Here is a 17724-nt window from a genome sequence, read left to right on the forward strand (position 1 = left end):
TTCCAGCGTGGCACATCTGCTTGCTACATCGTGGTTTTTCCTTCTGTACCGCAGCAGCGAAACAAATGTTCTCACTCCAACTTCATCTGAGTTGTGTTTTACTGTAAAACTACTGTGAAGAAAAAAAAAATGCAAGTTGTCCCCCTCTCTCGCGCTTTACAATGAAAATGAACCACTGCTAAGCCTTTGGGATTTATTCGATAGTGTGTTTGCTTGTTTAAAAAAAAAACAAAAAAAAAAACATCATATATATTACGAGGTAAAGAGGTGAGACGCCTTAAGTTTGCATTTCGATAAGGCTTTGAAAATCATCAACCTTCCATCCTCGCATGTCAAAAAAGTTTCAACACTTTTGATGATGGCACCTCTTCTTCCCATAATTGTATCATTTGCTCAAGGCTGCCTGTGCATTATCGTGTTTGTCACCTCGTCGGTGTGAACGTTTGGAGGGTGACGCTGTAGTTAACAAACCAAAAAGCCTTCTTCCCTGTAAAGTAGATCCATGCCATCAACACGCGTTTTAATGGTTGTTGGTATTGTATAGGCCAACCCTTTAAATACAAACACAAGTAAGCGCCATTGCCCTACAAGACCTGGTGACTTTTTATTTATTTGATTTTTTTGTTTGTTTGTTTGGGGTTTTTTTTTGTTTGTTTTTGGCACCCACAAATGAGGTTTTAATTTCCTCACGTTTGGGGAGTTGAAGTCCTCCATCCCTCCGTTTTATTTTGTAGCGGTCTCATCAGGAAATGAAAACAAACCCTTTAGTTGCGGAAGCAGTTCCAACTCGAGTGTTTGCGTCCAAACGTGAATGAAAAATGAACAAACGCGGTAACGGTAAGGTCGGACGCGGTCGGTGTTAGGGTTAGTCTCGTCCTCTTTAAAGTGAAGGTTCATCCAGACATTGTTTTATCTCTTCAGGAAGACAAACTTCTTGCAAATATCATTGTGTTCTGGGACCAAATCTGTAGACAAAATTTTAATGAAAAAAAATGATATTATTAATGTTTATTGTTTTATGTTGGACTTTTTTTTTTTACTGGTGCTGATGATATACAGTATGTGATTATAAGAAGAAAATATATATAAAAGATAATGGCTATTTGTAAATATGTTTTTACAGGTTTAAATACATCAGATAATACAGTCTCTACTCTGTAAAGAATTTCTGTTTGTTGGGAAAAATAGAGAAGTACTTTTATTTAGAATGTTTTGGTTTCATGTTTAACTCATCTGAGCTATGCCATTGCACTTCAGACAATGTCTTACTACTAATTTCTATTGTAAACCTGCTTTCCTTTTTATTTCTAGTTTGAGAGTTGACTGTTCTTAAGCAGTGATTATTTCTTTTTATTCTGTACAGAACTCTGAAACTGTAACAAAAGAGAATTACGACAAACTTTTTGTTTTTCAAACATAATAAAGAGAATGTTCTCGCTGATCATAGTCACTGGTTTGTTGTTTATGGATTTATGTGGGCCTTTGCAGTCTCCAGAAATAGTTAGCGAAGTTAGTTACTAGTTCATGAGATTTGAATGAACTTACCGGTACATATTTAGGAAATGCCTGGTTAAAATGGTCATAAAAGTTGATGTGATATTCCTCTGTCACAACTATAGAGAAGCACACTCTGCTTAAAAACTAATCGCTGAAACTGTTTTGACTCGATGCACCAACGTAAACATTTTCAATACAGATGGGAACAAATATGTGAAGTCCTCTTCAAGAGCTAACTGCAGTCAAGAGTCAGCCAACCCAGTTGAGTCCAACAAAAGTGACAAGACGAGGACCTGTTCTTTAAAGTTGCCTTGCCCTTTAAATGGCACCAGTTAGTTTTCTGTCCATTTTCTATTTGTGAACATGTTTACAAACATGCCTCACAAAAAGAGTCCTCAGGAGACGTCCAAGAGCGAATTGCTGACTTGCATGGAGCTGAAGTGGAAACGATAAAAGCGTGTCATTCATGAGCAAGGCTGGACCACGGCCAAGAGGGGCGTGGCCTGGCCACCGCTCTGCCCGGTGTCACCTCTGACACCTGTCACCGGCCGCAGCTTTTTTCCGTGTGGACTCTTAATTATACCATGTATTTAATTCGGGAGATTTGTCGCTGCCCTTGCTAGTTCGTTGCCTTGTGTCAGTGCGTTGCATTCACTGCGAGTTGGATTCTCCACCACTGAGAGTAAGTGTAGTGTTGAGCTATCCTCATCACGGCGATTCTGTGCCCGTCGGTTAAGTTTGTTAGTTTGCCCCACAGTCGTCGGACCTTGTTGAATGTCTTTTTCTATCCTGCCTAGCCTCGCGTTTTTGTGCCTCAGCCTTGTTTTGGACTGCTTTTTGGTATCAACCCGCTTCTGAAATAAAACCACGTCAAACTTGTTGTCCTCGTCTTGGAGTCCTGCATTTGGGTCCGCCCTTGCACCGTTGGTTCGTGATACATTTCTAAACGGCGTGATGTTCATCACTCCGTGGTCAGACAGATTGTCGAAAATTTAGAAAGTTCTGCAGTATTATTACTCTTCCTAGGAGCAGCTGCACAGTAAAGGTGACGGCACGGAATGCTCAACGAGGTAAAGAAGAATGTTTGTGTTGGGTAAAGATTTGCAGAAACGTTGGGCACGCGCTAACACCTATGTTGTCGTATCAAGGATAATAGGGAAAAATGGGTCTGCCCCCCCCCCACCCCCCATAAAATATACATTGACGTTAGCAAAAGAGTGTCGGGACGTTCAACAGTGATACTGGCAGGCTGGGCGGAGAAAGGAATTCCTAACTTCATCTGAACATTTTGTCGTGGAACTTCACACCATCTGTAGGTCAATTGAACATTAATAGGAGTTATGGAAGAAAAAACAAAGCAATGCCTTTTGGAGTGACCCAGTTAGAGTCCTGATCCCCCCTTTGCAGAACTGAAAGAGGTTAGCAAAGGTTCAAAAGTTCTGCTGATCTTTGTTGCGTGTCTGACCTGAAACTACACCAAAGATTTGGTTGAGGTTCTTGCTACCGAAAGAGCCACAAGCAGCTCTTAAATCCAGTTTCACACTCTTTTTCCATCCTCCACTGTGACGTTTACATGTTCCGTTCTGTCTATGCAGCCTCAGGGACTCCCCATCTGGAAGATTGAAGTACATCTACAACCAGGCATCCTTTCAACGAGCAGATACTTCAAATTGATTAATGAAGTCATTTTTTCCCCAAAATGTATCTGAAATCCATTGGTCAGTATAGAGGAGCCTGAATAATTCTGTCTTGCAGCAAAGTTAATGGTGCCAACAAAGCTGCGAGTCTGTCGCTGGTAAAGGCCCACAACCTCGTTGCCGTGATTCATCTCTTCCAAAGTCGGCTCTCTTCACTGCGCTCATCCTCCTCTACCTTCACTCCTCAAATCGTTGCTCTTGTACGTCCGTCTCTCTTCTCCTCAACCGCCTCCTCTCATTGGTCCCCCCTTCTTTCACTCGTGTATCCGCGGCGATGACAACGACATTACTCATGCTCAACAGCCACACTACCTTGGACAGAGAAAAACGCGATGCGGAGGGATGCTGAAGGACAGCGGTGGGGGTGGGCGTTGGGGGGGGGGGGGGGTCCACCGCCGAAGGTGTTTTGTATTGCATTCCGGACCTAACAGCACTCCTTGAAATCTAAAAGTAAAACAACCGCACAGAAGATTGATACTCAGCATTTCCACATGTAAATCCAATGAAGTCAGTACAAGTGCTGTGGGAAAAAAAAAAAAAAATCCTTTACTTTTTTTTTTTACTTGTATTCATATTATTTTAATTACTTTTTCATTTTTAGTGCTGTTGTCAATAGCAGTAGTCGTCATGGAAAAAAATCAGTGCTTGTACTAGTTTTACTAGTTATTGTCGTAGAAATTGGGAGGATTCATAGTAGTAGTAGTAACATCCATTGAATCTTCTTAGCCGCTTATCCTCACAAGGGTCGCAGGGAGTGCTGGAGCCTATCCCAGCTGTCAACGGGCAGGAGGCGGGGTTACACCCTGAACTGGTCGCCAGCCAATCGCAGGGCACATGGAGACAAACAGCTGCACTCGCAATCCCACCTAGGGGCAATTTAGAGTGTCCAATTAATGTTGCATGTTTTTGGGATGTGGGAGGAAACCGGAGTGCCCGGAGAAAACCCTCGCAGGCACGGGGAGAACATGCAAACTCCACACAGGCAGGGCCGGGATTGAATCCAGGACCTCGGAACTGTGAGGCCAACGCGTTACCAGCTAGTACCACCGTGCTCACCTAGTAAGTAAGTAAGTTTCTTTTGGCTTGTCCCGTTTGGGGTCGCCACAGCGTAACATCTCAGATGAACGCACATATTTGTTTGTCACAGTTTTTACTCCGGATGCCCTTCCTGACGCAACAGTGAGATACGAACTCACGACCCCTGGTTTATCAAACCAGTGCTCTAACCACTGAGCTATGTGGTCTAGTAGTAACATTTTAATCATAGTTGAGGTTGCAGTAGTCATCGTAGTCCTAGTACTAGTGGCGGTGGCTGTTGTAGAAGCAGTAATAGCGTTAGCAGCAGTCCCTGGAGCGCGAGGAGGAACCATCACTGTTACAGTAGTCGAGCGTTCCTTTCAGTGCTAAGAGTTGCCATGGTGGAGTTGAGTAACTTTTCAGTAGTACTCTTGAAAGTATTGCAGATGCAGTATGAGTCATGTTCTTGAAAGTAATCATAGTGGTAGTGGGGGTAGGAACATAATAGTTGTAATGTTACAAGTATTTATAGTAAGGTTAATATTATTCACATCTCAAAATAAAGCTGAGGACGAAGCCCCGCCAAGGCGTGGTCACGAGGTCACTGATCTGCGGTCAGCTCCCAAAAAATCCCGATCATGTAAAGCCTAATCTATTTTACCAATATGGTTCTCAATTTTTTTTTTTTTTTTTTAATTTTGCAGTAAGTCAGTCTGTGCTTGTTGAGCTTTTACTGAGTTTTCTGTGCTCATGTGAGCTCAATATTTGTTTTGACTTCTCGCCTCTTGAACAGCGATGTTATGAGCACGAGCATCACAGAAATGGACTCGAGTTCTGCAAACAAATCCTGTCCAACCCCAAGTTTGCGGAGCACGAAGGTCGGTAGATGATGTGTCTGTGCAAGGATGCGCGGATCGAAATGACTGTCTTTAATGGCTGTTAGCTTTTGTTCATCATCCTGGCGTACTTTCCAGAAAGGCTTGACCCTGAACCGTCTGTGCCAGAAGGAAGATGCTCACGACCTAGCGAGAAGACGCACACGCAATGATCTCAAGAGTCCCGCCTGGATCCTTAAATACTTTTCAAACCGAATTTCTTTGTTAAAAAGTTGACGCTTTCGTGTTAGCGGACTCAATTTGCGTGTCCCGGGCTCCTTTGGCAGTGTGGCAACCCGTTTCTGGACGCCTCCTGTTAATCAAGGAAAAAAGGCCCCACAGATTTGAGCATGACGAGTTTGGTTATCCGGTGCTTTGGGTCTCAGGTGTGTGATTTGGGCGGAGGCCGCCTCTCACCCAACAAACGTCAGCTCGGTTGGGCTCCTGCTCCTCTGTCGGTTTGATCAATTCTCGACTGCTTTTAGGGATTTCTTTTTTTCATTTCATGAACTATATTTGTGATTTATTAGTTCTAATTTGGCAGTACAGTGTGATCAGCTGGAAAAGCTTTGGCCTCACTGTTCTGAGGACCCGGGTTCAATCCCAGCCCTCCCTGTGTGGAGTTTGCCTGTTCTCTCCGTGCCTGCGTGAATTTCCGCCGGGCACTCCGGTTTCCTCCCACATCCCAAAAACATGCAACATTACGTAATACACTCTAAATTGCCCCAAGGGGTGATTGTGAGTGCGACTGTTGTCTGTCTCCATGTGCCCTACGATTGGCTGGCAACCGGTTTCAGGCTGTACCCCGCCTCTTGCCCGTTGACAGATAGGATAGGCTCCAGCTCCGCTCGTGACCCTTGTGAGGATAAGCAACTAAGAAGATGGATGGACAGACGATTGCAGCCCTTGTGCCTCACAACCTCACAGTGCCGTTTTCACAGCCTTGGGTTGCATTCCGTTGATGTGTATGAACGGCAACACGGATCGCTTTCGGCCACAGGTCCCACGTACGCACACGCTTGTGTGTTGACGTGTTGTTGTGTGCTGACTGGTGATAGGAGGAAGCTCTGCAGGATGACAAAGAACAGATCTCCTCCCCAGCCAGTACACTTCATTTAAGAAAATGTCCTCTTGTGTAGCTTCTCTTTACCACGGCTTGGAAAAAGTTGGCCCCTTCGCAACTTGACAAAATATATTCTTAGCAATACCTTGCCAGACTGCTGACAAAACGTTCAACTTAAAACTCCGCCCTTGAGCACTGTGTGATACTCTGACTTATGGATGCACCAAAAAATTATTTCTCACAAAATGTAGCAAATGTCTTCTTGCCACGTCTAAACGATGTTTAGCGTTCAAGGTTGTTCACGAGAAGGGAAGAGTTTCATTGTCGACAAGTATTAAAAAGTACTTTGCCGCTGTGATGTGGCATCGAAAAGCATTCACAAACATTTTCTGTTGGGTGTCAATTCAAAAAAACTTTTTTTTTTTTAGACTGATACATTATCTTTTATTTCACTTCCTCTAATGGCCTCTGTTTTTGCCAAAGGGAATGACAGAACTAACTGAATTACTTAAAATGTCATTTTTTTAATGACAAAAAATGCTGAGTATTTTGCTATGTTATGAGGATATTGCTTCACGGCGTATTTTGGCAAACGTTAACATGTCACGGAAATCGGGCCCTAGGTAATATGCAAGATTTCTTAGTAGTCACGGTCTTATAGGTCTTCCCTTTGCAATTAGCCTTTTTTGGCTTACCAAGTCAAATTAAAAATCCTTCATATTACCAGAATTGAAAAAATGTCAAGCTCACACGACCAGTTATAATCCTACATGCCAAAATTTGAGGAAAACCCCCACCATAATCCAACCTGTAAACCATGACCTCCACACGTTTTGAGAGTACCAAGATGGCGGTCAACTGGCTTCGACCAATCGACGTGTATGCGCTATCTCGTCTTTTTTTAATTTTATCTTAGATAAGTGGGGAGTACAGGCAGAACCATTCAATGCTCTTCCACTGGATGACAATGGACGACTCCATGTAACCACTAACATCCCCTGCGTTTGGCTGGTGACCGGTTCAGGGTGCACCCCGCCTCTCTCCTCTCATAGTTAAGTTTCCTTCATTTGTTTCCCCGTTGCATCAGAATTATAAACACCCCAATGACAATTCCAATAGAAAGAAAATCTAATGACATTTTATACCGTTTGTTAACATGTTTGCTGTCGTTATTGTCATGTGCTGTTTTGGCAAAAGGGCCACTTTCCCGCGAGAGGAAGTACTTATGTTTAGAGAGAAATACTGTATGTATTTCCATTATTTCTGTGGTAGTCGAAAACATTTTCAGAGCTTTTTTATTATTATTATTTAGTATCTGGAGAAAGAAAGTATATCAATGAAGGCTGGGGGGGGTGCAAAAGGGGAAAAAAATCATTTTGAAGTCGTCTTTTCTACATACGAAAGAGAGAGAAAGTCGCTAAAAATCGTCAATCAGATGTTTGTGAAAAACGCCGAGATTTAATTTTAAGGCGATACCGCCCAACCTTACTTCCCTACCGGAAAGGGGCAAAATACTAGAAAATGCTCTCGGTGTGATCTTGGCATGTTTTACAAAAACATTAATAAACATTCAGTATTGTTTTATTAATAACTCTCTGGCAGTGTCAATAAAACTACACTTACATACACACACGAAAAACAGAATATATTTGATTGTATTTAATAATGAGTAAACGCAACGTGAATGTGGTCGCTTGCGGGCTGACACTGACATGTTGTGGTCATACATGGTTACTGCGCTTCTTATGAAAGAGTAGAAATATTCACACACATACACAAATTCTTAATTACGCGTGTTAAAAATGCGTCGATGTAACATTTAACTATTCATCAATGATCGACGGGTCACATTTGAATGCAAAACTCCCAATTTGAATTGAACAACACAAATCAATGGAAAACTTCCTGGTTAGAGTTCCATTGGTTAGAGGACAACAGGTCACATTGTTAGGAGTCGTCTCATTGGCTGACGCCTCTTCCTCAAACGTGCCCTACTGGAGCAGCCGTGAAGGTGAATCTGGTGCCCGGCTAACTTTCTCCCCACCGCCCAGTCTTCTTTCCGGAAACTCCACAGACGTTGTCCTGTTCCCTCTCCGCACCCATGTCCGTCTTCGGTGACGTCCCGCAGGCGCCCCCGGTGGCTGTCTTCAAGCTGTCCGCCGACTTCCGTGAGGACAGCCACCCGCAGAAGGTGAACCTCGGCGTCGGAGGTGAGTGGAGCTAACAATGCTAAAAGCTAACTGGTCCCATTTAAAGATCCTGGCCGAGCTGCATTCAAGGGTCATTTGGAAAAACCCATAAAGTCCGTCATTTGGGATAACAAATTGCTGTAATCACAATTCCAATCACGCTTACCCTTATATGGCCCATTCATACCCTGGTATGTATTTCCATTAGAATTTTGTAAACTCATCTCGTGACTTCTGTCACGCAACGCAGCTCGCCGAGCATCATTGTGTGTCTCTTTTTCGGCAGCGGACTACAAACGCATCATTTCCCATCCACGCAGAGCAGATGTTATATTACATATTGCATATTATTGTTATGTTACATATGTTTTCACGAGTGTCCCTTTTTTTTTTGGTTCAGTTATACCTTGATTTACGAGTTAAATTCTTTCTTTCACTAATCCCCCTTTACTCGCGTAAAATATACATTTTTTTCCTTTCAAATGAAGTCATTGATCCGTCACCGCTTCTCAAAAATAACAACCATTAAAAAAAAGTTGTACTGTTGTCACATATAAATATGAAAGCAGAATACAATACCAAAGAGTGTAAAGAATTAAACAAATGTTATATGGTGTAATTGAACAATTAAACTCAGTCTAGTAAACTATTCCTGCGTGCCTTAGAATTACATACCTGTGTGTGTGTATGTATAATAAATATATATAAACGTAGTGTATAATAGCGTTGTCGAAACCTATGAGGTAAATTAAACTGGTCAGAGAAACAAGCTAGCTATGAAAGCTAGAAATAGCTAGCGTACAAATACGTTCTCTAACCACTGTGGTGTTCCAATACATACAGGCGTACATTTCTTGATTTCTCCTAAACAATTCAAATAATGTCCATGAAAAAGTAAACACATTATTCTTATACCCCTGCTAAAAAAAAAAATTCTATAGAATTCTATAGAATTTGTACAAAACAACTTGTTCTATAGACTTTGGCAGTGATTTTCTATAGAAATTCTACAGAACAATAGAATTTCTACAGAAATTCTATAGGATTCGGGTCCTAAAGTTCTATAGTGCTTTAGAAATTCTTTAGAAATGTTGTATAGAACATTTTTAGCAGGGAAAACAATACTATATTTATAATGTACCTGTAGATTTAAAAATGGCCAAAGTTTTGTTTATGGCTCTCACCGATCATTCAAATAAGCCAGCATCTTTTAAAATCCGCTTCTTAGAACCATTTGTTTATTATTATTTTTTTAGAGTTTTAGAAATATTTGCAGTAAAGGCCCCTATTAATGCATGCACAGGCAAGATCAGCAGCTTTTTGTTTACGAAGACCACACCTTATTATATCACTGACACATCCTGGCGCTGTCATTTTCTGTGGCTTGCAGTTGCATTGTAAAGTGTGATGCCTTCACAGTGCCATTATAAAACATTAAGGAGCGTATAAATAGATGTCGCACTTACAGGCAAGTGCTTTTATTCCATTTGTCTATGGTGTTCTTTTCAGGATATAGTGGGGCTGATACGTGATACTACACACGTGTGCACGCCATGAGTTCCTCGGAGGTCAAACACGCATGCAGATGCTCTCTTTAGTCGAGTAACTGGTGTATCAACTTGCTTGCTTGCACATTTTAAGTAGTAGTTGTCAAAAAGTACAGACAAACTGTAAAATTTCATTAATTTCCAAAAATGAACGGTGGCCCTTCTCAGGGGTCTTGCCTATCCCTCAATAAAATATTATTTTGGCATCATCCTTCAGATTAATGCAAGCAAATTATTACTGTACCTGAATTGATAAGATTTTCAAATTACGAGCTCTTATTTGGTTGTAGTGATGGGTAAATGAGACCCCGTGAAGCTTGTGGCACACGTGCCCAATTGTGTCAACACTGTGTGTTTGTGTGTCGCTTTATGGTGACATCTGGTGGATATCAATGATTCATTTACTGTAAGTCAGGGGTTTTAAATTGGCGGGCCTTTTGCGGTCCCCAAGATGATATTTTGTGTCCCCCACCTTACTAGGAAAGTTAGATGACAGCGCGGCCCTGAAGTTCAATATGAATGGCACTTTTACAATGTTATGTGCGGACCAGACGAACCTACCAACCAATCACGGTGGGGTTTTGGCTCTCGGGGCCGTGACGGCGACCAGGGTTGATGCAAACAGAGAAACATTTTTCAACAAGTGAATGTTACAGTGGCGTTGCCATGGAGAGTTTCATCAGTAGTTTTGCACACAATTTGTGTACAGCAGCTTTTTTTTTTTTCCCTCATTTCAATTGCCTCAGCTAGAATGTGCCAACAGCGGCCCCTGAAGTGAATTGAGTTTGAGACCACTGATTTTAGTGCTTACTGTATGAAAGACTGTATTTCAATTCATTTCAATGCAAAAAAGAAAAAAATTGTGTTCCAAGTGCATAATTTACAAAAATATTTTGTTACAAGGAAAAGTATAATTGTGAAAACGTTGAGGGTGTTTTCCAATTCCAACATTGGAGTGCTTGTGGACATGTTTATGAGGGGTGAGGGCAGGGTTACACATTCTTATTGTTTATTAACGTGACATGGAATAGTCATAGCAATGTGAGTTTATCCAGTGGCCGCTGCCGTTTGTTTGCTTGAATGAAGTAGCTGTCAATTTGTCCCATTCGTTTGTTTTCATGTTAGGTTCCCATTTTAAAGTGCCATGGAAATTTACCGGAAAAATCCTGTAAATTTTTCACCCCTTGGCCACCTCATTACGACCTCTGAAATCAAACGGAGTGCCTTCCAGGAAGCTGCTCGGTGGCCATTTTGCCAATCACAATGTTATGTGACAGGGAACTGAGGGTGATTTGGTGTGTGTGTGTCCAGCCTACCGCACAGATGACTCTCAGCCGTGGGTCCTACCGGTGGTGAAGAAGGTGGAGCGTCTAATCGTGGAGGACGCCACCCTTAACCATGAATACCTGCCCATCCTCGGCCTGCCGGACTTCCGTTCGGCCGCCTCCAAGGTCGCCCTGGGCGAGGACAGTCCCGCCATCAACGAGGGGAGGGTAAGTTTGTAGGGCTACCAGTTAGCATGTTAGAATCGATTCGCGCATTCACTGTCAGCTACTTTCAAAGCGTTCCCAATTTTGGCAGATGGTTTCGAGCCGTTTGACAACTCTTCTCAAAACCCATAGAACATTTGTGTTCTGTGACAATACAGGCACCAAACCTACCAAAAGAAGGATTAGACACCAGAAAAAAAAAAACGTTTGTAATAAGCAGTAGAAGATGGGTTGGTTTGCATGGTTCTGTTTCCGTCTCAGGTAGGTGGCGTTCAAGCTCTGGGTGGCACAGGCGCCCTGAGGATCGGTGCCGAGTTCTTGCGGCGCTGGTACAACGGCGTCAACAACACGGCCACGCCCGTTTATGTGTCTGCGCCCACCTGGGGTCTGTAGACACTTACACACACACAGTAAACGTATAGCGTGTTACTTTTATTGCAATTTTATTTTATTTTATTTTTTCAGAGAATCACAATGCTGTGTTTGCCGATGCTGGGTTCAAGGACATCCGTCCGTACCGCTACTGGGACGCTACCAAAAGAGGCCTGGACCTTAGCGGCCTGCTGGATGACCTTGAGGTGACAATGTTTTTAAAATCGTATGCCCTAAGCTAGCAAATTTTGGGGTAATTTTCTCATTTTCATGATGGTCCTCGATTCTCTCTGATACTCCGCAATCAAAGTACACAAAAATTGACAGCAAGTTAAAGATCCACTTGTTTTGTGCTGAGACCATCCACCATATTTTATTGTGCGTATGAATCGCCGAGTATGTTGTGTTTGTGCAGAAAGCTCCGGAAGGTTCCATCTTCGTGCTTCACGCGTGCGCCCACAACCCCACAGGCACGGATCCCAGTCAAAACGAATGGAAGCAGATAGCAGATATTATGCAGGTCTCCTTATGTTTTATTACGAGTCACATGATTGAGTTCGTCTTTCCTGACCTTCTTCTTCTTCTCTTGGTCTCCAGAGGAGGAATCTCTTTGTGTTCTTTGACTCGGCCTACCAAGGCTTCGCCTCAGGCTCTCTGGAGAAAGACGCGTGGGCCATTCGCTTCTTTGTGGCTCTGGGCTTTGAACTCTTTGTGGCTCAGTCCTTCTCCAAGAACTTTGGCCTCTACAGTGAGTACACTCCATCGCTACTGAGGAAATAAGTCCGATATTTGCTCAAATCATAACCTTCCGATTTCAAGCAAGTCCAAAGTTACCATTTCAAAAAAAAAATCAACGAGTCAAGTCACGTGTTGGGTAAGCAAGTCCTTGGTCATAATTACTCGGGCAGTTACACGAAGAGGTTCACAAATAGTTTCAGCCAAGCAAGTCTTGAAATTGGTGACTTGAGTCCTATCCGAGGCAAGTCACGTGACTGCAGTCCTCGCGCTCCGGTCCTGGTGAAGAACAAAACGACTACACGTGTTCACTCAGTCCCCTCCCTGTTCTTAGACGAGAGGGTGGGCAACCTGACGGTGGTGGCACGAGACGGCGACAACCTGGGCCGCATCCTCTCTCAGATGGAGAAGATCGTGAGGACCACCTGGTCCAACCCGCCCTCGCAGGGGGCTCGCATCGTCAGCAAAACCCTCAACTGCCCCCAGCTCTTTCAAGAGTGGTACGTTCCCATTAGTTGTCAAAGGGCTTCATGATCCTTAAAAATGGCTAGGCTCAAACTTTGTTTTACTAATACCTGAAGGACTGCAGCGCAACTTTTAAGTTTGTCAAACGTGCTTGATTTGATAAATACCAAACGTCACCATGCATATTTTAGTCTGAGCATTAATAAATGAAAAAAATTGCCTCATGATTGATGTCGCGTTAGTTTGTGCACACCTATTAACACGAGTACACTTTAATACTGTTGATTAGCTTCACGTCAAGTAGATGGGTTTGTGTTGAATAATTTTGATGTAGTGGTGTTGCTGTTTTCTAATCTCCATTTTAAAGTGCTTTGCAGTCTTTGGGCATTCATACCTAATCAAAAATTTGTACATGAGTGAATAACTATTCATTGTAGACGACGCGCTAGTGGCCTCGAAGCCGTGGCTCTTTTTCCCAACAAAAACACGTCTGGCTGACGCAGCTTGGCCAATGGGTGGAAAAAGTCACCATAGTTTATCTTTATCCTTTTTTTAAATAATTGATGTCATCGTAAAGCTTATTCATGGGAAAGTTGAAGTTCTTGTAGGCCACGTGAGTGTCTTGTGTCGGCTTTTTAATTTTTTTTAATTTTTTTTTTTTTGTGCAGGCAAGATAACGTGAAGACTATGGCTGACCGTGTGCTCCTCATGCGGGATCAGCTCAAGTCCAAGCTGCAGGCCCTGGGAACCCCCGGAACATGGGAGCACATCACCCAGCAGATCGGCATGTTCAGCTTCACGGGCCTCAACCGTACGTGCATACTCACCACATCAAACGGAAAGCATGGAAACATGTCATCTATCTATCTATCTATCTATCTATCTATCTATCTATCTATCTATCTATCTATCTATTATCTATATCTATCTATCTATCTATCTATCTATCTATCTATCTATCTATCATCTATCTATCTATCTATCTATCTATCTATCTATCTATCTATCTATCTATCTATCTATCTATCTATCTATCTATCTATCTATCTATCTAGCTATCTATCTATCTATCTAGCTATCTATCTATCTATATCTATCTATCTATCATCTATCTATCTATCTATCTATCTATCTATCTATCTATCTATCTATCTATCTATCTATCTATCTACTATCTATCTATCTACTATCTATCTATCTATCTATCTATCTATCTATCTATCTATCTATCTATCTATCTATCTATCTATCTATCTCTATCTATCTATCTATCTATCATCTATCTATCTATCTATATCTATCTATCTATCTATCGTCCATCTGTCTCTCAATAACGATCGCTTGATAACTAAAAACAGATTTAGCCCTCTCTACTTCTGCAATATCTGCATCCTTCTGTCGCGCTCGCGTCACTATCCTTGATCTCTTGCTATTTCACTCTATATCGAGCTCATATTGTCATTGTCATCAAATCACATCACTGGCCGGAAGTGTCAGGCAAACAAAGCATTCTTCAATGCTAAGTCGGTTGGAGACGACGTGACAATACGTCTTATAACACGACACCCAGAGATTTGTCCGATAACATGAATCATTCAGAAGATGATAATAAACGATGGTACATGGAAAAATGAGAGACACTTGGCATAGAGGACCCATATTTCATGCCGAAGTCGATGTTTTCGCCGATAAGAAATTGGACTATTAACCAGCTTCCATTTGTCATGGACAACTGGATCCACACATGTATCAGGTGAGTAAGTCGTCCAGATTTACACGGAAAAGTTTGAAAGCGTAGAAAAGTCTGGACGCACACAAATACGTCGTTGCTGGATCTGTTCTCAATCAAGAATAAATCCCACATAGCGATGGAGTCACTCAGATTTTTTTCAATACAAATACCAATATTTTCATAAGTGACCCGTGGTTTTACACAAACTCGTATTCATTAACTATGATTGGGAATAAAAAAAAAAAAAAACTGCGAGTCGGGTCCTCCGTACACGAAGCGTGTTGCGGCCACACGTTAAGCTTCGGTAACGTCTCGGTGACAGTTTTTTTTTTTTTTTTTTGTTTTTTTTTTATATACATTGTTCTCAAATGAGTCCAATGGGTATTTTAAAAAAATAAAAAAAATTGCTGGGATAGGCTTCAGCCCTGGTACACAGAAGCGTGTTGCAGCCACACAAACTTCGGTAAACCTCTGTGTGACCGACGGTTTCTTTTCTTTTTTTAAATACGCATTGTACTCATTTGAGAACAGTGCCTATTAGAAAAAAAAAAAGTCTGTTGGGGAGAGGTTTACCGAAGATTAACACGTGGCTGCAACACGCTTCGTGTACATTGGAGACAACTCTGTTTTTTTTTTTAAAATAAACGTATTGTTCTCAAATGAGCCAAATTGGCATTATCAATACTTCTTAGGACTTTGAGATTGAGAAGAATAATTCCGACTTGAAATGAAGTGATCGCTACACAGGAGTGTGTATTTGGTTGGGCACCATCCATCATGTTTAATTGTCGAAATCCATCCATCTTTTCTGGTCTTTTCAGCTGGTATTTGTTGGAATGACCTCTTTGAATATCTGTCTTGTCTGCCGTGACAACCAACAGCATAACAAGTCTCGGGCATTGTGAATATTCTGGTCTGGTTCAATTCTTGCTCACTACTTCCCTTTTCTCTAGCCATCTCGATCCTTAACTCATGTTTTGCTTGTGTTTTGACACCGCAGCCAATCAGGTGGCGTTCATGATCAAAGAGAAGCACGTGTACCTGATGGCGAGCGGCCGCATCAACATGTGCGGCCTCACCTCCAAGAACCTGGACTACGTGGCGCAGTCCATCCACGACGCCGTCACCCAGGTCCAGTGAGAAGGAACACTCCCTTTGTCGCGCTCGCTTCATTTTTGTCCCGTCGTGCCCGTGATGTCGCAAACAAAACGCTTTGTCCACGTTGTGCATCCTCACTCGTGCCCCAGTGTTTCCCAACCTCTATGGAGCCAACACACACACATTTTACATTGAAAGAATTCCACAAAAGTATTATTAGCTCCTGTAATCAACATTAACACTACGCTTAAATATTGGAAAATATTTGCTAATTATTCAAATAAAATTGATCGCACGTAATTGTGAAATTAATAACTCGTGAAATTTGTACAAATCTTTCTTAAAAATTAAATGTAATGGAATTGAATTACAACTACAAAAAAAAATCGTACTTTTACAAAAGTTCTGAATTTAGGGAGTGACTCTTTTGGGAAAAAAAAAGTGGTTTAAACAGTAAATACAGTGCTCATTTGTATACTTATGGTTCACCATCTGTGGATTAAGGTAAAATATATAAATACAATATTTATTTTGTCAAGAAATTTTAATGTCAACTCTATTCATGTTCTGGCCCGATGACTGTGTAACAGAAATTAAAATCTCAAAACACTTCATCATTACAAATTTATCTTGGATCATCAGACTCAAAAGTAGAAATCTTGTTTTTTTTTTTTAATAGAGCACCCCTAAAAAATGGATTTCAAATAAATTGATCTCCCAGAAAATTCACTGATTATATTTGTTAGCCTATGGCACCACTGTGTAGCATCTTTGGGCATAACAGAGCACAAAAATGCGTTGATAGTGAATGACAGATATTCAGGGGACTACTGATCTCGTTTTTTTTCAATTTACAAATTTACAGTCTGAAATATGTTAAAAAAACGAACAAAAAGGTGTTATTCTTGTTGTATAAGTAATGTTAATTGTACCGTTCGCTGGTGTAAGAACGTTTCATTGTTCTTCCTGTCACTGGCAGAGCTAAATGAACAAGATGCATATTTGTAGTCAATAGATCAACATATTTGGTTGGGAATTACTGGTAAACTACACTGTGCTAGTCTACGTTAGCCATCTGCTGCTGTCAAGTGCAGGCGGGACTTCATCATAGGTCAGGTGTGTGTTCTCATGTAAACGCTCTCCTGCTTCACACACTTCACACAAAGTACACTGAAACAGTCAATTAAAACAAATGTAATGGGGGGGAGAAAAAAATTCCTCCTCCTGCTGATTCTCCCCCAATAAAACGGGTCGTTACAGCACTTAATTGTTGTTCATAATTGTTAGCACTTGATTTAGTCACATCGAGCCTTCTTAAAGGCACAGTACACACCGCATGTGTTTGCAGGGTTCTCCGATCCAAAGGATTTGACGTTGCCTTTTAAAAGTGCAGGATTTTTTTTCCTTGTTCCTTTTACCATATGTACAAACTCAAAATACTGTATTTTACGTGTTACATGGAGAAATCAAATAAAGGCACTACTTACAAATGACACTTTTTTAATTTGTGTAGTTAAGGTATATTAATATATAAGGTATCGTGCATATTTTAATTTGTATATTTTACATTTAAGATACATATAATTTCTACCAGTTTTTATAATGTAATTTTGTATAATTTTACTTTGGAAATAATATAATACATACTCGAGACAATTTTTACTTTGCTTTTTGAGAATGTTTTTTTTATAGTAGTAGTTATTTTTCATTTCATACATCACTTGTTTTACTTTATAGACCATGCTGTTTTTGGAATTGAATATAAAATTACTTATTACTTTCTAATTATTTTGTTTTAAATTTTGTATACATGTTTTTATCACATTTTATTTTCTGTATATTTTGATTTCATGATGAAAATTATGTACATACAATTTGCTTTTATGATGGCAGAAGGGAATCAGAAATGAGCCCGATGAAGGTGAGTATTGGGAAAAAAAAAATTGT

At 41.2% G+C, this 17724-nt stretch overlaps 1 protein-coding gene across 3 annotated transcripts; it reads left to right on the top strand.

Moving 5' to 3' along the window:
- The first annotated feature begins 7002 nt into the window (after positions 1-7002).
- On the top strand, positions 7003-17270 carry LOC133506485 (aspartate aminotransferase, cytoplasmic-like). Of its 3 annotated transcripts, none has more exons than XM_061830680.1 (10): positions 7003-7200; positions 8201-8359; positions 11197-11378; positions 11637-11760; positions 11841-11953; positions 12163-12267; positions 12345-12495; positions 12817-12982; positions 13616-13758; positions 15680-17270. In XM_061830680.1, the coding sequence occupies exons 2-10, from the start codon at positions 8251-8253 to the stop codon at positions 15817-15819; spliced, it is 1233 nt and encodes a 410-aa protein (XP_061686664.1). In that variant the 5' UTR covers positions 7003-7200; positions 8201-8250; the 3' UTR covers positions 15820-17270. The 3 variants fall into 3 exon arrangements, with proteins under 3 accessions (XP_061686664.1, XP_061686662.1, XP_061686663.1); XM_061830678.1 differs by having other exon boundaries at positions 7091-7200; positions 8063-8359; XM_061830679.1 differs by lacking the exons at positions 7003-7200; positions 15680-17270 and adding an exon at positions 15501-15588 and having other exon boundaries at positions 7213-8359.
- Positions 17271-17724: the final 454 nt, after the last annotated feature.

The sequence above is a fragment of the Syngnathoides biaculeatus genome, chromosome 9, assembly GCF_019802595.1.
Source record: "Syngnathoides biaculeatus isolate LvHL_M chromosome 9, ASM1980259v1, whole genome shotgun sequence".
Lineage (NCBI taxonomy): Eukaryota > Metazoa > Chordata > Actinopteri > Syngnathiformes > Syngnathidae > Syngnathoides > Syngnathoides biaculeatus.